This window comes from Camellia sinensis, chromosome 8 (assembly GCF_055761805.1).
Source record: "Camellia sinensis isolate YWXY chromosome 8, ASM5576180v1, whole genome shotgun sequence".
Lineage (NCBI taxonomy): Eukaryota > Viridiplantae > Streptophyta > Magnoliopsida > Ericales > Theaceae > Camellia > Camellia sinensis.
In genome coordinates this window covers 9,731,503-9,755,939 of record NC_138968.1, presented here as the reverse complement: position 1 = coordinate 9,755,939, position 24,437 = coordinate 9,731,503, and the positions used below count along the sequence as shown (strand labels likewise).

Genomic DNA, 24,437 nt, shown 5'->3' with positions numbered 1-24,437 from the left:
GACCTACACATGAATAGGTCTAATTATTTGAGAGGATTGTGTCTAATTTTATAATAGAATTCTATGTGCCTGTGATTTTTCTATATATATTTGGGCATCTTGAACACAACTTGCAAGTTGAGTGATCAGCTTCATTAACAGGTTACATACCGCATAAGCTCATAGCCCAATCTTTTCTCTCTGGTGATCTGCCGGAATCCATGGATACAAAGGTCATCTCCACTGGAATCAGGTACACGAGCTTGCCTGAAAGTTATGTCAGGCCGGAGTCAGAGAGGCCGAAACTGTCCGAAGTGGAAGACTGCCAAAACGTTCCGATAATTGACTTGGGTTGTGAAGATAGAAGCTTAATAGTCCACCAAATAGGCCAGGCTTGTCGATTCTATGGATTTTTCCAGGTTTTTATTCATCCCCTTTTGTTTTAAGTTATTTAACTCATATAAAAATTAATTATAGAATTAGACAATCATTTTCTATAGACGTGTCACCTACAAAAGAGAAAAATTTTATATAAATAAAGTCTGATTTTATAATCGATTTATATGTTATTAGACATTTTCTTTTCTTTTCTTTCTTCTTCTTTTTTTTTTTATTTTTTATAAAGTATATATTAGTGAATTAATAATTTAATTATTGCACAAATCGATATCTCTTCATATACTCAAATTTAGGACTTTACACATCAAAATACCCTCTCAAAATTTAGTGAATTGGTTTTTAATTACATATACATATATATTGTACTTGTTTTTTTCTTTTCTTTTTTTATAAAATGGTGGAGACGTCGATAAGATCCTTTGGACCTATTGATTGAGAGTTTACTGAATCGAGTGAACGAGATGAGATCGAACGCAACAATGACAATTCTTAAGCCTAAACTCTAATTGTTGTAGGTGATAAATCATGGAGTATCAATGGAAGTAGTGGAGAAAATGCTACAAGTCTCGAATGAGTTTTTCAATTTATCAGTGGAGGAGAAGATGAAGCTCTACTCGGACGACCCGTCGAAGACGATGAGACTATCAACGAGTTTTAATGTGAAGAAGGAAAAGGTTCACAATTGGAGAGACTATCTCAGACTCCATTGTTATCCTCTTGATCAGTATGTGCCTGAGTGGCCTTCCAATCCCCCTTCCTTCAAGTAACACCTCTCTCTCTCTCTCTCTCTCTCTCTCTCTCTCTCTCTCTCACATATTTACAATTAATTTATTCAATTTTTATTTTTTTCTCGACATAAAAGGGACATAATAAAAAATTAAAAAGAAAGACAATTTCAAAATAGGGATGGCTCCTAAGAGGGTAATTATAGTCCGGATTAAGGTAAAATTAAGATTAATCTGTCATTTATGATTTTTGAAAAATTAAAATTAATTTAATTGGTTTAAATTACGGAATTAATCCGAACCAATTCATTTAAATACTGATTGGATCGGTTTAGGACTATTGATTCATATAATTAAATAACAAAAAAATATATATAACATTTTAATTTCATAAAATCATAAACATAGTATCACATTAATTCCACAATAGTAGCATGTCTTTCCATAATAACAACATAGAGTTTTAGAATTTAAACAATCATAAGAAAACTACTTCTACCATAAGTATTTAGACCATTATAAATTAAAACTAAAAACTAACAAACAAAACAATAAAAAAGATACTAGACGAAAGGGTATATAACATAAACATAAGTTATTTGTATATTGTTTGGATCGATTCTAATCCGTAACTATAAGGTTGAATCCAGAATCAATCCGTAAACTATGAATTTATAATTTTTCAATTCAAAATTAAATCACGAATTCAAAAATTAATCCAAATTTATCAAATTAGACTGGATCAAATTAAATTACGAATTTTACGTATTCGATCCTCAACCTAACACCTAATAATAGGACAAATAGTAAGCCGCACTTTTGCCGTAAAAAAGATTACGTATCATTTGTGAATTCAGATTACTTTTAATATTTTTTCTGTAGTGTTTTTTTTAAATATTTATTTATTGATTTACTGAGTTATTTATGTAAAAAATTTTGAAAAAAAAATGATCTTATATCATCTACGGAATACAGAAGTGAGAATTGGAGACAACTATCCTCTTTTTCTGGTTTACAGTGATTTTTCTCTCATAAATATAAGCTTTTTGGTTGGGAGAATTTGATCCTAATAGATTTCACATGTAACTTTACTTTCACACGTGCTAATTCAGATTCAGATGTAACAATGCTATAGCATCTTTTTGAAAGATAGTAAAAAGTTATTTTTTAATTTTTAATTTATTTTGACTTATACATTTTTTACATTATTTTTAAAAAAAATTAAAAAATTAATTTTTAATTAATTTCTCAAAACAACCTATTAGTAAAATAAATAAATAAATAAAACTTTTTGTAGTGGACAAATTAGGTCCGCCCAAATGTGTCAAAATGTGCTTTTAATTGAGACCCCACCTTTTTTATTTGCATTTTTTAAACATGGAACATGAATTCGGTTTGCACTTTCATTATAGCATTTCGACTGTGCACACTCAAAGTTTAATTTAATTGTGGCCTAAATTTAAAGAAAAATTGTTGAGAAGGTCATTGTTTTGTATTGATTGTAATGATATGGTTAATAAGATAGTTTGATAAAAATGAAAAATTATTATTTTGAAAGATAATTTTATTATGTTTTTACCCACTATTTCTAGATTGTTAGTCACCAGCAGGCAGTAGTTAATGGTGACAGTAATATGCACAAATAGCAAATACATAGATAGATATGTTATGTAAACATATAGGTGACGTAAACAAATAAGTAAAAGGAAAAATTACAGTTCATTGGAAAGTTCAAAAAAAACTACAAATTAATGGTAAAACTTATTAACTTTAATAATTAACACTATACTATATAAGAGTTTTGGAGATTAAATTTTTTGGTTCCTAAAATGGAAATTTTTATTGTAAAAGACATTTAGGGACTAATTTTTGTCGATATGAGGATAGTCGTTAAAAAGTCGTCCCGAAAAATAAAAAATAAGGTTTTTAGTGACAAAATTTTTAAAAATGTCACTAATAAATACATTTTTAGGGACAAAATAATCTGGTCTAAAAAAAGTTTATTTTTTAAGACAAAAAATTTGGTCCTAAAAGATAATAATTCATCACTAATGTCAAATTTTCGTTGCTAAAAATATAATAACAACACTTTTTACAAAAAAAAATATTTGCTCCCTAAAAAATAATTTTGTTCATAAATTTTGGTCCCTAAAATTTTAATTTTTTTGTAGGTAAAGTGATAATTTTTTTCATGATTTTTCAAATTGTTTTTATCTTTCCTTTTTAATTTCATTCAATAAAGCTTCGTTTAGCATTGGTTACAGTAACTAACTTTTTTGTGTTGAGACTTTTTTAGCCTAACTTTTTAGTGTCGTTTGGTTTTTATTTTTGGACTTTTTTATATTTTGTGAGAGAAAAATTATAACAATTATGATTTGAATGTGACATTTTATTTTATTAATTTATATAATTTATTTTATCTTTTTATACTTTTTTTTAACCTCAAAATATTTACTAAACGGGGACTAAATCAATCAACACATCAATAGAGCTATACTTTATATATATATATATATATATATATATTTTAACAAAGTTAGTAGTACTGTACTACATCGATATAATATATCAAACGTGCTACGTAGCCCGAATGTTAAGGGGCTCGACTGCCCCAAAATTTCAAACGACGTCGTTTGAGATTTTTTTTTTCCCCCATTTTCTTCTTCCTTCACCCTCTTCTTCTTTCCTCCATCTCTGCTCTGCTGCTCCGGAAATTCAACAAACAAACTCAAAAAAAATTATAGGTTTTTTCACCAAATCTAAGAAATAGAGAAGAACAGATCACCAATACTCAAGAATAGATCACCAATTTGCAGAGAAATTGAGAAGAACAGATCACCAAAATCAAAATCAAAATAAAAAAAAAAAAAGAAGAACAAAGAAAGGAGAGGAGGAAGAAGCCACCACCGTCGCCCATCGCCATTGCTCTGTATGTATACACAAATCTGTGTATACACACACACAGGCCGTCGTCCCGTCGTCGCCATCACTCCATCACGCCATTGCTCCGTCGTCCCGTCGTCTCCATTACGCCGTTGCTCTTCTCTCTTCCTCCCTCTTCTCTCTCTCTTCTCCCTTCTCCTTTCTTCTTTCTCCCTTCTCTCTTTTCTGTTCTCCCTGTTTAAGGAGAGGGAAAAAAAAATGATAATAGCGTCGTTTTCAATTTCGGGCCAATCGAGCCCTGAAATTTTCGAGCCCTCAAGCTTTATTGATAATATATTAGGATTTAACTTTTCTTAAGTTATTAAGTTAATTTAGTATTAGTATTTATATGTTTGAATTATATTTATTTAAAAAAAATAGATAACAAATTTAATTTCAAGAATAGTCATCTGTATTTAGTAGTATAAATTTAATTCAAACATATAATTATATATCTAATTATTTTAATTTTTTATATAAATATTTTATTTAACAAGTTTTAAAAAATGAATAATTTGAATTATCAAAATTAATTCTAAAATAACTTTACCAAACTCAAACACTCTCTCATGTTGAGATATAGTTAACATGAGAGAACTCAATCCGTACTAATCATAAAAAGAAATCTCTCTTTATGCTTTGTTTTATTGAAAATCATAATTCATTGTAAGTTTAATATATATATATATATATATATATATTATAGTGATAAATTTTATAACTATTAATAATTAAAATCACAAATATTTTTATAAATTTATAATTATTTTTGTAAACACTATCATTAAATTGTTATTTTTCATTTTTTTTGATGTGATAATTTCCAAGAGTGTGCTTTGGCCTGCCTATCTTCAGCAGCGTTAGTTTCTTTGTTTTGCTAGTTTGTTTTTATTGGTTTTACAATCATCAGTACACTTAAGTGTACATATCAATTTTTACAAAAACGAGACATAAATATAAACTAAGACGTAGATTTTGTTTCTTTGTTTTGCTAGTTTGATTTTATTGGTTTTGCAATCATCAGTACATTTAAGTGTACATATTAATTTTTACAGAATGAGATGTAAATATAAACTAAGTCGTAGGTTTTGTACATGATAGAGTGTAGGACTTATAGTTTCTCTTACATTTATATTGTATTTTGTAAAATTATTTTGTATTTGTAACACAATTGTACAAAAATTCTACTTGGACATAAAAGGAGACAAAAACAGTATCAGAAGTGCCAATTCTTCTAAAATTAAAACCATTTAAAAAAGCATTGTCGAGAAAAATAGGCAGCTCAATAGAACAAAGCCGGCTATGACGCGGTCTGTAAATGTTTTTAAATAAAAAGTGGTATCATCATTTTGTCCGAAGTTCAAGATTTCAAGGCTGAAGAATCAAACACTTCCAAAGTAATAATTTTAAAAAATAATGGTATCATAAAGGTTCAAGATTTCAAGATTCAACAATCAAACACTTCCAAAATCGAACAGTAAAATTTGACCGGTGTTTTATCCCACCTATGAAACTCAAGTTGTGACCAATTATATGTTACTTCTTGTCCGTTATGACTTTTTCCGATACTTCGTCTCGTGTAAAAACATGTTATTTTAATAATTTTTTAATTTTTTATAAAAATATGTACATAAAAATAGAGAGAGTGACGTAATAACTTATATTAACTTTTTAATTAGAATGTGTAGTTGACAAACAAGACCCTCATTTTTCTAATTATTAAACGACAAGTTATTATAAATTTTATACCGGAGGCGGTAATTGACAATTTTATAATGAAAAATTAACTTTATAAGTTATGAAAATTTTATTTTCATTCTACTTTTTTTTTTATTAAATATACTTTAAAATTTATTGCATGGAGAATTGACTTATGGGTAATTTTGAACATTAAAAATAAATGTAAAATATATTTAATTAAAAATTACTCTTCACTAATTTATTTTTATTTTATTTTTTTGAAATTAAAAAAAAAAGTTAGTCAGATTGAGCTATATTCAAATATTGTACATAATTTATTCTGATGTACCGAAATATTTTACATAACTATGTTGAATATGTTTTTGGAAAAATTATAGAATACTTGTGTTGGTATTTTTAATTAATCATTATTTAATATATTTTTTTATATTTCACAATCATTTAATACAATACAACATTTATTTAACTTTTTTATTAATTATAATATTATAAAATATTACGTATTTATATTCGAAATTACTGGATAAGCCTTCGTATGGAATATGAGTTATTTTTTTGACTTTTTAACCATTGTAGTCTGAGATTAAAAAATTTCATTTATGATGAATTTTTTTAATTTTTTTAACTTTTATAAAAAATAAAATAAAATAATTATTAAAAACTTTATTATATTTTTTTTGTAATTAAAATAATCTCAACCCAACCCAAACTTTCATTCCTAATTATCCCTTCGTCGTACCTACAAATCCGTGCGGGTCATGTGCCATCATCACTCAAATATCTTTCTCCACTCTTGAGTTATTGGCCATGACGCAATCTAGTGACGTAAACCAATGATGTCACTATGGGTAAAAAAATATCACGCAAAAAAAAAAAAAAAAAAGACTTGGTCATATAAAAATTAAATTGGGTTTGAAATTTTTTTATAATAACTTTTTTTTTTTGAAAAAAAAAATGATTTTGACAAATGTTAAAAGGTCTTTTTTATTTAGTTACAAGTTGAGTGGATTATTTAATTTTTTTTTTCATTTTTCAGCAATATAAATAATTACTAAAACCACAAATTTTTTTGGCTGGAACTGAAACTAAGTGTTAAAATTGTATCATTTTATGTAGGTTATGTATTAGTCAAAATTTTTGAAATTAAGTATTAAGATTTGATACATTTTTTAAACTAGTAATTCAATATCAATATTTGACAAACACTTCTACATATTCAATTTACAATTCTTTGCTTACTTAATAAATGAACAATAATGTTATAAAAATCATAGAACATGTATAAGTGATAAGACACATTAAACAAATATAGTCGTTGACACGTCAGACTTCTCTGGAAAAAAATAATTGGACCGACTAATTTTATTTTATGGATCCCACCTCGATGACCGAATTTATGCTAAAAGCTAAAATAATTAAATATCGATAGTTATTTAATTCGGTTTTATTTATTTAGAAGCAAAATGAATATACTATTTTTAAAATCATACTATTTATTTACTATTTTTAGACATATATAATTTAATTAAATAAGCCTTAATATTTAATTAATTTAATTTTTTTATATAAATAATTTGTTTAATTATTAAACAAAATGAACGGTTCAATTATGACCATCAAAGGCCGACCAAGCCGTTCATTTGGGTGCAATATCAGTGGTGGTGACAACTCTTATAGTACATGAAAATGATGTGAATTACATTATTGACATGAATTCCATCTTTGACTAATTGGTAGTGATACTGTGGGATGCACCTGTACGAAACTACACGCTTTTGCCGTTTTATTATTGACATCAGATGGCTAGTACGCGTTGACGTAAGCAAAACTGAATCACGTGATGCATTATTTATTTGGTACGTGTCAAACTATCGCATTATCTGTAACACGAAATAGTTTTAATACGGTAGCTTGCAGTGTTGCATAGCTTTACTACTTCTAGAAAATGCAATAATATTTGTTAGAAAAATAAAATTTTATAAGCTAGACACCCACCCAACCCAGGTAAAATATCTTTTATTGAAAAAAATTTATCTCATGATCTTACGACAAATTTACATGGTATCTTGGTTTAATAATTATTAATTATAATAGTAAGAATTGATACTTTTTATTAAGATTTTAAAAAATAATTTGACACATTAAATGACAAATGATATAGGATAATATTCCGAACTCACCAAATAATCACTAGTTCAAAGGTTTGAACATTACACCCACTGTATGAGGCAAAAGTCACCCATCACAAAAATTAGGAAAGTTTATATATTTTAAAATTCGATCCTTGTGATAAGTTGAACTTTAAATTTAAAATTTTAATTTTTTTTAAATTTAAAAATTTTAATATAATATCAATCTCAGTAATTCATTTTTTAATAATTAGCTTAAAGGTAACATTCACAGTAGTCTCATTGTATTGGAATCTAAGGAGCATGCTTTGAGATTTCATAGAGTTGTGTTTCAATTAATTTGATGAGTTGAACAGTTTATATTACAGGTTCGTCAAGCCTATTAGTTATAATAAAAAAAAAATTAGTTAATTGGACATGTTTTCTCATGATTAAGTTCTAATTGTTTTAAAATAAATTATCAAAATTATGTTAATCGTTTATTTTTTTTAAAAAAAAAAACAAATATGATCTTATTATGGGGTTATAAATATCTAATTAATTATTTTTTTATAAATGATTTATTCAAAAAATTGTACAATATAAATAATTCGAATTATCAATATGAGCTCAAAACAAAACCCTATGAAACACAATGTTATGCGCTTCCCATTTAGGATGTGTTTGGTTCAAAGATTTAGAGAGGGGTTTGAAAAAGAAAAAGAAAAATATATGTAGGTAAAATGTAAGTATATTTTATTTAAATTTCACCGATATTTTTTCTTTATGTTTTCCTTTTCAAATTCCTTCTCATATATTTGAACTAAATACAACCTTAGTTACTTCGCGTAACTTAAGGCTGTGTTTAATTCAAAAATTTAAAGAAAGATTTAGAGAGAAAAAGGAAATAATAATAAAATATGAACAAAATATACTTATATTTTACTTAATTTTATACATATTTTTTTCTTTCCAAATTCCCATCAAAATTCATAAACTAAACCCAACCTAAAACACATAACTCCAGCGATCATGGTTTTTTTTAAAAACTCCAGCGGTCTTGCTCAAGGTCCTTCTCAAGCATGCACAAGTGGTTTAGTGCTATAATAACTTGTCAAGAAAAACTAAGGACTGCGTCATCCATTTAGCTATTTAAAAACAGACTTTATGTATCGATATTTGTACTGAGGTGCACACGAATACTATCGACGTGATTGACGTCAAATTCAATTTATTTATTTATGGGGATTTTATGTCAATTTATTCATGTCAAATTCAATTTATGAAATTATAATATAAAAAAAATAAATTATAAATACATTTCTTAAGATTTACTTAATATAAATTGTCTTTTATAGTTTTAAAAATTATAAATATCTTTTTATCAGAATTTTTTATTTAACAGAATTAATTGAAAAACAAATGAAATTCTTAACTATTTTTTTAGATAATGATAAAATTACTTAAATTATTAATTGAAATAAATTTTTGACATCATTAAAAATTGTTAATTGACTTGATGATTTTATTAAAAATAAAATTTTGACATCATTAAAAATCGTTGATTTACTTGATGATTTATTAATAAAATGAGTCAACTGTTATGAAATTATAAATTTCAAGAGGCAAGATGTTATTTTCCAAACTACATGGGATAAATCGTATTTTAGCAAATTTAAGGGAGTATTTATAATTTACCAAAAAAAAGAGGAGGAGTAATTACATGAGATTTTTTTGTAATAAACAAATTTCTCAAATATTTTTGAAAACACAAGTCATTTTTTAAATTATTGAATTTCTAAAAATTGTCTTGCACAAAAAATAAAATAGAAAACTATGGGTGGTTCTATTCCATCACTTTCCATTGAGCAATCAACGGAACTTTGAAAACAATTGATCAAATTATCATTTCTCTTCTCTCAAATAATAGATACTACAAGCACACTCAAATTTCACAATCAACATGATGGATTCTTTTTACTCTTGCATTTCTCATCGCAAACAGTTTATCTCATACTTGACTTCACTTCCATTACTAAAAAACAAGGGTTTCTATGAAATTTATCCAAAGTGTCAATGATCAGAGGTAAAGGTGTATGTAAGAAAATAAAATAATACGTTTTCATTGTTTGTGTTTCTATATACATGAAAAAACAGAAGAGAAAAAAAACTAAAACAAAAACACAAGAGTTATATGGTCTATCCATGCATGAGTCAGTTTTTATGTAATTTCTTCTAATACTTTTTGCCAATGATGTGGCCTGTGAGAAAAGTCATATGGTACTCATGGTGGAGCTTACTCTGGCTATAAATTGAATAGGTGTTCTTGGATTTGGTGCGCACATTTTGTGATCTACTTTGATGATTTGAATTGTTGATCTTGTAGGGTTTAATGAGTTGATCATCCATACAAAAAATTTAAATTAATTAGATATTAATTGTTGCATGATCATACTATATTTATTTTAATAAAATGAATGGCAAATTTTAATTTTAAAACTAGATCGTCTATTTAAAATATATACATATATTTTTTATTATATGACCGATCCCATTTGATGGAACTTAATGCTAGGCTTGGTTTGGTTTGTTTTGGTTTGACTATTGATATCAAATCATTTTAATTTTTTTGTATAAAAATTTTATTATGTTTACAAGATAAAGAATTTAAATCACTAAGATGTATCATGATATAGGCTCAGTGAGCCCAATAGCACCTCTTCATTTAGATGCCAACTATAAAGAGTCCATCCCCGTATTGTATTTGATTATGAATATTATATGTAATCATTTACTTATTTTTTGGGTAGAGGTTGACATTCAAGTAATTTGAATTAAATATTATACATATTCAGAGTGTGACACATTAAAATTAATTACATTTTTTTATTGAAGAAGATACGCTGCGTACGCCTAACATAATATATGACGTATTATTTTCATTCGTGGTATGTTTTTTAATTTATGAAGTAATAACCTCAAAACCACTATTATAGATGTCATCATCGTATCCTAATTTCAACCCACTACCGTAAGCACCATCGTCACCACAAGAAAAACACTTTGAGTTTATAAAATATTTTTATTATGAAAAGCATTTCTTCATTGTCATGGGCCCTGTGACCAAATAAAAATATTGAAAACTAGGACCAATAATTCATTATTTAAATGAGAAATTTCAAATAATTTTGCAATAATGTCAATAGTACACAGTAAAAAAGAATAAAATAGAGCTTCCAACCCTTGGCTATAGAGAGAATTTCTTAATTATAATAATTTGTTTGTTGTTTGCAAGAGTTGTCTCAAATTCACTTTGATTGATTCTCAATATACTAATGTTGTGTTTGGTTGAGAAATTTAAAGAGGGATTTGAAAATGAAAAGCGAAAAGGTGTGTGAAACTAGATGAAATATAGGTATATTTTATTCTCATTTCACCTCTCTTTTCTCTTTTTCTTTCCAAATCTCTTCCCAAATCTTTTAACCAAACACAACGTAAGTAATTATTTGGTAAGGCAAGAGATTATTACAGTTGGTGTTGAACTTTATTTACCCTTAAAGTTGTATTTAAATTATAAATTTCTATAGAGGTTTGTGGAGTAAAAGAAATGGGAAGGGTAAAGTAAAAAAATATGAACTAATTTTTTCACTTTTTCCTTATGAAATTGCTGAATATTCTGTGGTGCTGAGCAATCTGTCCAGGGCTTTAAGTTGGGCCTAAACAGGGTGGGGAAGGTTTGATTGAATAAAACTTAGGCCCAGTTATCATCTGGGCTCATACTAGCCTATTTAAAGTTGGGCCTAAACATGTGGAGATTGTTTAATTGAACTGCACTTAGGCCCAGTTATCCTTTGGGCTCATACTAGCCCATTTAAATTTGGGCCTATACAGATGTAGATTGTTTGATTGAATTGCACTTAGGCCCAGTTATTGTTGTCGTCTCTCACAGACATAGGCCTATGTTTGGATAGTAGGGAATGAAAGCGAAGTAATATTGGTCTGTTTGGTTTGAAGGGGGAAAAAAAAAACAAAACCTAATTTGACGGAAATAAATATCAAAAATATATTTTCACCCTCAAAAACTAAAAATTTTATGTGAAATTGACAAGTGTTTTCTTAATTTGCGGTGAACTATTAGTGTGGACAAAATCGATAATCATCAACATTTGTAAAAAGGCCGCAATGACAATTTTGTAATTAAAAGTTAATAGTTACAGTTTTTTTTTTTTTTAATTTATTATTAAACTAGAGATTTTTTTTTTAATTTATTATTAAACTAGAGATTCAAGTTTGCCTAGATCATTATGCCTTTGTTGGGGAAGAGCTAATTAGCTTGGTTTTTTTTGTTTTTTTGCTAATTTAACTTGATTAAATTAGTTCCGTTTAAAAAGAATTTTTGGCTTGGATGTGATGGTTGTGAGAGAAAAAATGACATGATTATGATTTGAAATGTGATATTTTATTTTATTTTATTGACTAAATTAGCCTATTTTGTTATTTTGTGCTTATTTAGGCATTTTAACTCTTTCCAATCTCTCTCTCTCTCTCTCTCTCTCTCTCTCTCTCTCTCTCTATATATATATATATATATATATATCAATTTCCTTAATTAGAATTAATCTAATGTGATTTTGTGTCACACTGATAATAGGGATATTGTCAGCAATTACTGCTCACAAGTTAGGGACCTAGGGTTCAGATTACAAGAAGCAATAGCAGAGAGCCTAGGGCTTGACAAAGAACACATAAAGAAGGCGTTGGGAGAGCAAGGACAACACATGGCAGTGAACTATTACCCACCATGCCCAGAACCAGAGTTGACATATGGATTGCCAGGGCATACAGACCCAAATGCACTAACAATACTACTGCAAGACCTTGAAGTTGCAGGGCTTCAAGTCCTCAAGGATGGCAAGTGGATGGCTGTCAAACCCTACCCTAATGCTTTTGTGATTAACCTTGGTGATCAACTGCAGGTAACCTATACTTCTTAGATTCTTCAAACATGCAATCCATTGCTTAACTATATGTATATATATTTTTTAATTTGGGTAAGTGAGTGTTTTATTATCAAAAAGAAAAGAAATATAATATAACTCAATACAAGTGTTTAAGGACAAATTGCTTAAAAGCCAAGGCCTCTAGCTTCACAATATATCAGATAAAAAAAGGCCAAAAAAAGCCAGGCTTCAAAAGAAAGGAGCACTTTCCCAAAAATGAATTTGTTCACATAATAATACACAATTTATGATTGATCTAAAATAGTGAACTCCATATCTAAAATGCATAAGTTATATTATTTTTTAACAATCACAAAGTGTATATTGCTCACACACATTTTCAGTGTGAAGAAAATTGAATTCCAGTATCTATTAAGACTTCACTTTGTTACAACAGTGATTCGAATCGTTCACCTTGTAAACTTCGTAAAGAAAAACATTGTACAAAAAATTAGCTTAATTGGGAGTTAAGGAATATTGTTGCATAGAATGCGCACCAGTTACTGCTACGCACCAAAACAGCATCGTTTTGATGTCAAAGATGCTAAATCAGAATTAAAAAATTGATTTCAAAGATGCAAAACATCGGTATTAAAAAATTTGCGGTTCAGAGGACTTGAACCGCATACCTTGTGAAGTGAAAGAAAATTATAAACCACTTTGCTGCAAGTTCTTTTTTATGAAGATATCTATTTTACTTATTACCTTATTAAACCAGTACATCATATATATAAATATCATTAAAAGTAATATTTTTTTCATACTTAGTTGGTACATTATAAGGGTTTACTTTTTTCTAAGAGGGCTACATTAGCCTCTTTTTTATTTATATTGTTTTTTATTTTTTATAGGTTTTTATCTCTTTTGAACAACCTACACAAATCTCAATTTCAATTACACAATACTTCTCTCTTTTCACAAATTCAGACAAACTCAAAAACCCAATTTATGTGTTGCATAAAATCTATGCAGATTATACCGTGAAAATCTTCCTTATATCATTTTATACAATCACAACTCACCAATTATATTTTGAAAATCTTCACTGTATCATTTTATACAATTAGAAACCTATACAAATTATGGGATTATCTCTCTCACTCCCTCTACCACCGCCCAAACTCTTCTTCCTCTCTCTCTCTCTCTCGAAGATCTGTATTGTTCGATTTTTAAATTTCTCATTCGAATGTAGACAGAGTGTCTCTCTTCCTCGTAAGTCTTATTTCTTTCACTATTTGCTTCTTGGTGTATTTTTTTTATATGTTTTTTTAAAGCAAGAAAAAATATATATTATATATAAAGCTGTGGGTTTTTACTTTTTTTCTGTGAATTCCTTTACTTCTGTTTAGGGCTCAAACCTATAATTTAATATCATGTAAATTTATTATATATATTTATTTAAGCTATATTTTTGTAGCACGAAAGGTTAAAGTTATCAGATGAATGTTTCTTTTTTGTGTTATAATTTAAAATTACTATATATATTTATTTGATTTATATTTTTGTGTTATATTTTTATATGTTTATTATTTCGTGTTATCGTGTCATGTCATTTTCGATTCGTATCCAGTTTGTGTTATAATTAGCACAAAAGGTTAAAATTATCAAATAAATGTTTCTTTTTTGTGTTAGAATTTAAAATTATTATATATATTTATTTAATTTATACTTTTGTGTTATATTTTTATATTTTTATTATTGCGTGTTATCCTACCGTGTCATTTTTTATCTATGTCTAGTTCATGTCGTGTAAACGTGTCATGTCAAAAAAAATTACAATTAACTAAAAATATAATAACCAATTTTAGATGAACTTTATTTGAAAAATACTTATTTTCTATATATTTTTCATTGTGTATTCAGTTTTATCGTTATCAAATTTATTTTGTATATAATTTAATTATTATAATATTTAAAAAAATTATCTTGTTATACAAATAAATAAAACAGAATATGCTTAATTATGTACATAACACTGATCAAATTAATTTTCTTTTATATTATATATTTTTTGTCTATATTATTGGTATCTTAATATTAATTTTTTATTTAACATGAAATTATTTATTACAAAAAATTTATATTTAATTTAAATTTTATATTTTTTTTTTTCTCGCCTACGAATTTTAATACCAATTTTGTATCTTGTATATTAAAATGACAACGTTTTGGTGTATAGAAGTAATTGTTGCGGGGAATGTGTAGCATTATCCCCAAACCCCTTAATTGGACATTGACAGGCACAAACTAATTGTACTAATTGTTTTTGTTTTTGGCGCATAGAGGGAACTGTTGTGCGGAATGCACAACAGTATCTCCAAACCCCTTAATTGGACATTGACAGTCACACAAACTAACCTTTTTGGTTTTATAAAATGGACTCATATTTATAGTTGATTTTATAAAACAAAACGTAACTACTTATACCGTAGTTTATTTTAGAACGAATTATATTAAAGGTTTCTATAATTTAGGGTTTATATTACTTTAATTTTTGACTTTTTAATTCTGTCACATTTGATCTTGAATTTTAAATGTTATTCTAAATAAGGACAATTAAATATATCATTACTCAATTTCAAGGACAAAATTGTCAATTTGATAAAATATAAATTAATTTGATAAAAATAAATGTCAAAAAATATTTTTAAATTTTTAAAAATTATTTCTACCCACTAATGATAAAATTATGTAAAATTGATAAATCGTTTGCACATTCATTTATTTATTATTTTTTTACCAAATTAATTTTTATTATATGTTTGAATGATGATTATGTAATAGGTGATTGTTTTTATTTTCATTAAATTAGTTTCTATTTTTTTAAAAGTCAATATGGCGACAACTTTAATATAATTATTAAACCAATCCATTAAATCAAAAAATCTAAAATTAAAAACATTTCATATATTAAGGCCTGGTTTGGGTACCCACAAAAAATCCAAAAAATTAATCCAAAAATTAAAAAATTATCACTATTCACTCAAAAAAAAAATATTAAAAAATTAATTTTACACATTATCACTTTTCAAACAACTCTGCGGCAAAGCAGTGGAGCTGACATTTGGGAAAAATTACACTTATTTTGGGATACAAATAGTATGGTGCTATTCGCCTCATGGGAACCTATCACGGGTCTCTTTTTAATAATCTGAACGGTAGAATGTGTAGAACCCGTCGAGTACTATATGCATGTAAAAAATCACACTGATTAGATAGCTGTAACTATATGATCACATCAGTTAAAATTTATAAAATGGATGGTATTATAGTTAACGGTTGAAAACAAACTAATCCGATCAAATAGCTATCGATATCTAATCAATGTGATTTTTTACAACAATATAGTACTCGACGATTTCTACATATTGAACGGTTTTGATTAGCAAAACGGGACCCGTGGTGGGCCCCATGGGCCGGACAGCACCTCTAATTTAATGCCCAAAACGCAGGGAATCATCTCCCCAGCTTCTATACTGCCAACGCTGTCCCTCAATTCAACCTATGGTGTAGCTTATTCCCTCCAATCTTCTCCTATACACTAATTTATATAATTTTTTAATACATATTTTTTTTATAAAAAGTCAAAAAGTTATCCCAAACAATCATATTTTTTTCCTCAATTTTTTAGTCCAAAAAGTCAAAAAGTGAACTTATTTAGGACACCCCAAATAACCCCTAAATATATCGACTATACATTAAAAGTCTAGTAACCACCCATTACATGATCATCATTCAAACACATAATACAAATTAATTTGATAAAAAAAATAAATATGTAAATGATTTATTAATTTTATATAATTTTATCTTTGGTGTGTAGAAATAATTTTTAAAAATTTAAAAATATTTTTTTGACATTTAATTTTGTCAAATTAGTTTTTATTTTATCAAATTGACAACTTTGCCCTTGAAATTGAGCAATAGTATTTTCAATTATCCTTATTTGGAATAAGATTCAAAATTTAGGATTACATGTGTTACAATTGAAAATACAAGAAACAAAGTGGTACAAGCCTTAAACTATAGAAACTATTAGTGTAATTCGCTCTTTATTTTATAACCCCAAAGCTGGTGTAAATGCAGACGAAATAAATGAATGAGATGCATATGTATCAATCAACATATTAACAATAGAATTGCATAACAAGAAAGTACCTCTCACTACCGAAGGCGCTGATACTAGGTCTAGCATGGTAACAGCATACACACACCCTGAAAGTCTCTACTCTACCTGCTCACCCCTCAGAGCATAAGTCTGATGTATTGACTGAGCCGAAGAGATTTCTTGATCGGCCATCGAGACCTGAGCTGACTGTATAGGTTGGTGACTCGGTGTCTGCCTCGAACCAGAAGCATCAGGTATGTTGCCTGACTGAGGGTAAAACCTCTTCATGTGCCCTGCTTGCTTACACTGATAACAAGTGAGCAGCTCCCCTAACTCTGGCTCTGAGAACGAGCTAAAAATGATGCAGATCGCTGTCCTCCTCCTCTCTGCGGGCAAGCTGGAGACTTGTGGCCCAATTGACCACACTTAAAATAAGTGAAATCTTCCTGACCACCTCTTCTAGGACCCAAACTCGGTATTGGAAAAGTGGACCTCGACTGGGCTTCCTGGGACTGTTATGGGTTAGAACCCCTCTACTTCTCACTGTCCCTTTGAATATCCTAACTTCTCCTAGAGCCTCTTATCCGCTCTTCCTCTGTCTGTATCATGGTCTCAAGATGAGTCGTTGCCTCCACAAAACGTCCATAATCTCTAATCATTGACCTGACCACTTTGAACATGAGCCCGATCCTCAACCTTTTCTCGAACTCTAAACAACGGTGCTCCTCAGTCGTCACGAGTTCTTGTGCAAATATCGACAAACTAGTAAATGCAACCTCAAACTCAGCCACAGGTGTGCTCAACTGCTTGAGCTGAGAAAACTGATCCTTTAACTTCTCCTTCATAGTGGGAGGCAAAAACTTGTCCTTGAAGGCATCGATGAAAGCCTCCCAAGTCACCCAAATTCACCCACTCGCAAACTTCTACCATTAACCAGCATCTCCCTTCAACTGGAAGGATGCTAAGGTCACTCTCAAACCACCGTCTTTGATGCCAAGCATTTCAATCGTCTTCACCATTTGTTTGAGCCATTCATCTGCTTTTAAAGGCTCTTTGGGATTGGACCAAAAGAACTCTCTCTTCAAGAATGATGGCCCTGCCTCAGTTACTTGGGCCTGGAGTTGATTCTCAGTCCTGAAAATGTCCATGGATTCCCACAATGTTCTGGCCATTTTGTGGGCTAAGGCACCCATGGCTTGCTAACCAACTAGTTCTGCCACATTGGCCTGACTAACTCTTTCCTCTTGCGCCAGAACATCATTCGATAATGGCACCTCATGCCTACCAGGCCTACCACGCCTACCACTACCACGTCCACATCCTGACATCCTAATGAAGGTAACAAAAGAGATTAGCACATTCACTCCACATAAGCACATAGTCAGATAAATACATACGAATTTCCTTCCTAGATAATGATCGTCCTGTGGCTTTGTTAAAGTTTCAATTAGAAACAATTGTGATCAAGTGCTCTTTTAATAGGACTTCTAGAAACCCGTAAACCTAATCAATATCTTAGGAATTAAATCCTATACCCATATAACCATATAAGCATTTCATCACGTAAGCATATTATACATATAAACATCTCTGCTAAGCGAGACAAACCCATTGTGATAATAACCATTTCCCATGTACACAAAGTATTCAAACCTGGTACGCTCTAATACCAAGTTGTAACGCCCCAAAATTTAATACAATAAACCACCCATAACGACTATTAAATGACAATATAAATCAGAGTATAATATCTTTCCTTTATATGAGACGCAGTTGTACAAAAGTAGAGACACATGAGAATATACATTCATAAGTCCTAACCCTGAATCTATAGCATGTGCCAACAACAAAGATATGAGATAGTAGTTAAACAGATAATATAAATGCTCTGAAGGCTACAACTTTCCAAGATTGTACTTGGTTACATCAAAATGGATTTAAATCCAATACAAGTAAAGCTCTAGACTTGAACAAAATACTAACAACAAGTAAACAAAATGAAGCTCCAACTGCAATCCTTCCAAGTTACTGCCTTGGTGGAGGCATCTCTCCAACACTTGAAAATGGTTTTCTCATATAGGGTGAGCCAAAGCCTGGTAGAAATAATCTAACACAATATATGAATCTTAACAAAGATATAAGGTATTATGCACATGCAATGCCTTTGTCAAAATGTTTTACATTTTCTTTCCAAAAACGATGTCATGCTCAGTTGAATTCATAATTCTCAAGTCATGCTCTTCATAATAGAAAACAAAGAGGAAAATCTCAAACCAGTATAACCTTTCATGGATATTTCGTCTGCAGGAAACCGTCAAACAACACCCATGTAAACATAGTCTTTACAAGCACTGCTATTGCCATTTTACAGATATTTCGTTTGCGGGAATTGACACCCATGTATATACACATTTTTTGAGACTTTCACCCTGGACACACAGTCCAACTTAATTTGGTGATACACACTTCTTTCTAACATTCACCTATTTTTCTCAAATTCATATACATATGCAATGTATTAAATGAGCAACAATGTTCAATGCACATGGATGAGAAATTAGTTTCAATTCACCTAATCCTCCTATAATTTCTACAACAATCATAGCTATCCTTGACCGATAGCCCAAAACAAATATTTCTAAACAGATATAAAATCTCCAATACAGATAAACTTTTCAAATTTCAAGGTGAATGATAATACATATCCAACACTACCATCCATATCAATATCCATTCAATTTCACATTTCCAATATTAATTTCATTTATTTATACAAAATAAATATTTGAAACATTTAGGGCAAAATTTCTTTTTTCTTCCAAAATCCAATCCAAGTATCAAAATCAATAATCTTATCACAACTCAACCTAATTTTCACTCCCACAACCATTTTCCATACATCCATTTGAAAACCCTTTTTTTTATTTTAAACCAAAACCCTAGGTTTATTCAAAATCCTCCAAAAATCACAAGATTGTTTATGAAAAACAAATAGCAAAGTTAAAAATCATAAAAGAGTGTAGAAAATCCTTACCTCAAAACTAGAAGACTAAGGAGAGAGTGGACAAACCTCAAGGAAGCCGAAATCCAACTCTATTCAGATGAAAACGAAGCTCTAGGTGAGCTCTACCTTTTTAACAAAGGGAGCATGGTGGAGAAATGGGTAAATCTTGGCGTATTTGTAGAGAGAGAGTAAGTTATAGAGAGAGAAGCTCTAGGTTTTGGATTTTGAAATGTTTAGAGAGAGAGAGAGAGATAAAAAGTGATGTAAAAAGTGACTTTTACAAACTGATATACGCATAGTCCGCTCGAGCGCAAGAAGTGACGCTCGAGGGTCCAGACACAAAAATAATTACCACTCGAGCGCAGGAAGTGACGCTTGAGCGTAGAATACACACTCTCAGTAGTTTTACAGATGGAAGGTTAACGCTTGATCGCAATAAAGGCCACTCGAGCCAAGACCGCTTGAGCACAATAAGTTCCGCTCAAGCATAGAATATCACTTCCTACTAGTTTTGCGGACCTGCAAAAGTACTGAGAGTTTATAAAGCTCGCTTGAGCGCAAGAAGTGACGCTCGAGCGAAGGAGCAAAATGCTAGGCAACAAAAGTTTGAAAACTAAGCTACCAACCTGTTCCAAATGCAATTAATACAACTCAATAGCCAAACTTAAGGAGGTATAAGGGAAATAAGACATGAACAACAATATGAAATCATGAAACCCGAGTCCATAATAACAAATGGGTCGGGTCTAAACTAGAATCGCTATAAAAAGAAAAAAAATGTGTAGCTTTTGGATATGTGTTTATTAATTTTGTTTTGTGAACATAAACAACTAATGTTTAAAAAATTAAAAAGTAAAAAAAAAATAGATTGATTTTTTAGGGATAAAAAAAAACCATCTAACTCCTATATATACTATTTAAGATGGACTATTTAATCACATAAAAAAAATAAAATTTTTATTTAGAAATTATTCCTATATATTATGCTATTATATACAACTATAGTGGTAACAAATTAACTATAATATATATAAAAAGTTATTCTAAACATTCATTTTCAATTAATTGAATTATAATTAACAAACTAGCAAATAGAAATAATGGTATAATGAGATAGAAAGAGGATAAAAATAAATAACACAATAATATTTAAAAGTTATAAATTTACCTAGTTAGACAAAAATCTAATGTTATAGTAAAATTTTGAATTCCCACCAATTTTGCACATTTTCTATAAAATAAAATGACAATAGAAAATTAAAAAATTCGATACCTATTTATTTTTATTTTTATTTTTTTTATAATCTTCATTGAAGAAAACAAATCCAATCAAAATCCTTGGCACAGAATGGACATAGATACTTCGATTGCAATTATCATCACTAATAGTTCTTCTCTACCATGCAAACCTGTAAACAAACACATAAACCTCACTAAAACAGAAACCATAATCAAACCAACAACAGAGAAAGAGAATCACAGAGGGAAAAAAATAAAATTAAAAAACAAATAAATTTATAGAGTGGTAGGATGTTACCTCCAACAACTTAGACCTCGTTTAGCCCAATCGGTTAGCTCTTCCGTCAATGCCCGCGAAGTCTAAGAGTTGGGATGACTAATCAGATTATTCTTTAAATTAGACTTGAAAATTAATTAATTTGTCTCATTAAGTAATTTAAAATTTTGATAGATATACATAAAATAAAATAAAAAGATAATTATATTACTAAATCATAATTCAAATTTAAACATTGTTATATCTTTTTGAGATCCATATATAAATTATTATCTTCTTTATTTTTGTGTGATTTCTTTTTTTTTTCCCAATTTATTTAAGATGGAGTTGTGGGTTTCTATTTTTTTTTTAATTTAATTGATCTATGGTTACTATTTGTTTTTAATTATTATTTAGGTAAGTTATGATGTGAGTTAGATATGTAATAGACATGCGAGGTTTATTGATTTAAAGTATGATGGTATGAGATATTTTCAAATTAGATTTGTTTAAATAGACTTTAAAGATTTTTAAAATTTAAAATTGGATATTGAGAGGCAAAAGAAAGATTTTAACTAAATAAATAAAATTAAATTTATTAATTTTATCTATTTATATATCTAATTTTTAAATTTTTATTTTTTTGTTATCTTATAATATAATATATAACATATGGATAGATACTCATAACTCTCATGAAAAATATTATCTGATTTTTTGGGGAGAGAGAAGGAACAAGTTTTAATATTTTATGTTGGAAATCGGTAAGAGAGATTAGGCTGGAGAGATTATAAAATATTTTTATTATCTTTCCATTTGAAATTCATAAATTAAAGAATAATTATTATTTTTAAAATAATTAAATAAAAAAATCAGCCAATAGTTTTTTTTAATCTATTTTATAAATTAAAAAATCAATAATTTTATAATGAGAGTTTGAAATGTTCTCATTGGAAACTCTCTTTTGCTTATATAATATATAGATAGATAATATATAATAAATATATAAAATTATATATTTCATTCGTATCACTCACATGTCGTGTCCTATATTTTTAAAAATTAGTCTATTAGCATGTTTATGTCGTATTCATATCATATCATGAGTCTGTTTCCATGTTTCTTACGTTCAAAATAAAAGCAAAAGTACTTTCACGGGAGATTCTGAAAATGTGCATTGACAACATGAAAGACAAAATCTGTAATGTTTTGGTACAACAATGAATTCAGAAATCAAAAATTACTTGGCCAAAGTTCAAAATAAAAGTAGAAATACTTTCACAAGAGATTCTGTAAATGTGCATTAACAACATGAAAAACAAAATCTGCAGCATTTTCATAATGTGAAACTGAAAACATTGTAATACATAGTACCTTGCTTCTGTTTTCTCACCTCTAAAGGGACTAAAATCAACCATATGAGTAAAATTGCAGGCTTTGAGTAACAGCAGATATAGAAGTGTATGGCACCGAGCCATTGTCAATGCCGATAAACCAAGGATGTCCATAGCCTCTTTCCTCTGCCCGTGTGATGACGCCTTAATTAGCTCCCCAAACGAGCTCACCGATGATGGAACTGGAGCGGTATACAGGAATTTCACATACGCAGAGTATTACAAGAAGTTTTGGAGTAGAAATCTAGACGAAGAACATTGTTTGGAACTGTTCAAGAACTAATTAACGGTCCAACTGTGTCCTTTGGCTTGAACCAACTCACAAACCATTGACCAATAAGGTGTTGTAGTGCAAATTCACAAGAAGTGGGGATGCTGCTACACGGGCTGTGCAGCAGTGGCTGCTATGCGGCAAAATGGGCCCATTTTGGGGCCTATTTTGATAATTCAAACCGTTCACATTTTAGAATATATCAAGTAGAATATGCTTGCAAAAAATCAAGTTAATCGGATATCGTTTACTGATTCATCCACTCACATTTGTATTTACTTTAATACTTTAAATCACAATTATTATTTATTTTTGTAGATACAAATGTGTGTGGATGAATAGGTAAACGATATCCGATTAATTTGATTTTTTTACAGGTATCTTCTATTTGATGTATTCTAAAATGTGAACGGTTCGGATTATCAAAATGGACCCATTTTGCCGCACAACAGCCGCTGTTGTGCAGCCTGCGCAGCAACATCTCCACTGCCAAATTCACGCACCCATCTCCTAGTTCACGAGGAGGGTATGGTAAGAACTAGTTGTATTGTTTTTTTCAAAGGACAGTCGTAGTTGAGTTTTTACAATGTCCATTTTTATCAAATAAAATCATCAAAACTTCACTTTTTTAAGCCTTTTTTTGTGACTTACTTGGTTTTTTCTCTCTTTTTTTTTCTCTCTGTCTTTTTTTTTTTTTTTTTTTTTTTTGGTCAGTTGATTGTAAAAGACTTCAGTTCATTGTTGTAATTGTGGCAGAACACTACATAATTTATGAAATGGTTGATGCTTGCAGGGTCATCTTATTTTTTTTGTTTTGTTGTTTTTATTTTTTGTTGGAAATATGTTGATGAAATGTTCATTTGTCCATGGAATGGCCTCATGCAATTGTTGATACAGTTGTAGGGGAAGTATTAAACATTTGCCCAGAGTCTATAAGCATAAATGGTTTTCTAATAAGGGTTTGATTGGTACAACATCTAGTAAATTGAATTAGAAAGCAGAAATTAAAAATATTTTTTCCTCAGCTTTTTAATAATTAGTTTTCTTTTATTAAAAAATTTATTTAAGTTAATTCTATCTCATAAATGGTAAGAAAAAACTATACCAAAGAATCTCATACAAATTTTCAAAATAAAGAAAGTTTTAAGTATCTCTGTAAACTAGGAATGGCAACGAGGCGGGGCGGGGCCGGGGATCACACTCCCCGTCCCCGATCCCCGATGGTCAGATTTCCCCCGTCCCCGGCCCCGATCCCCGACGGGGAACCTATCACCGCCCCCATCCCCGTCCCCTAACGGGGATCGGGTTTCCCCGCCCCCGAACATTCCCCG

The 24,437-nt window shown here is 29.3% G+C and overlaps 1 protein-coding gene across 1 annotated transcript; it reads left to right on the top strand.

Moving 5' to 3' along the window:
* On the top strand, positions 1-23,904 carry LOC114259217 (protein DOWNY MILDEW RESISTANCE 6). The gene is made up of 4 exons (XM_028199226.2): positions 1-398; positions 894-1,141; positions 12,486-12,810; positions 22,876-23,904. The coding sequence occupies exons 1-4, from the start codon at positions 201-203 to the stop codon at positions 23,116-23,118; spliced, it is 1,014 nt and encodes a 337-aa protein (XP_028055027.2). The 5' UTR covers positions 1-200; the 3' UTR covers positions 23,119-23,904.
* Positions 23,905-24,437: the final 533 nt, after the last annotated feature.

What these genes read in the sequence shown, in the direction of transcription:
- LOC114259217 (XM_028199226.2), top strand. Translation starts at nt 201, where the DNA reads ATGGATACAAAGGTCATCTCCACTGGAATCAGGTACACGAGCTTGCCT. An exon ending in GATTCTATGGATTTTTCCAG is followed by an intron (nt 399 to 893) that starts GTTTTTATTCAT and finishes TAATTGTTGTAG; the next exon opens with GTGATAAATCATGGAGTATC. An exon ending in TCCAATCCCCCTTCCTTCAA is followed by an intron (nt 1,142 to 12,485) that starts GTAACACCTCTC and finishes CACTGATAATAG; the next exon opens with GGATATTGTCAGCAATTACT.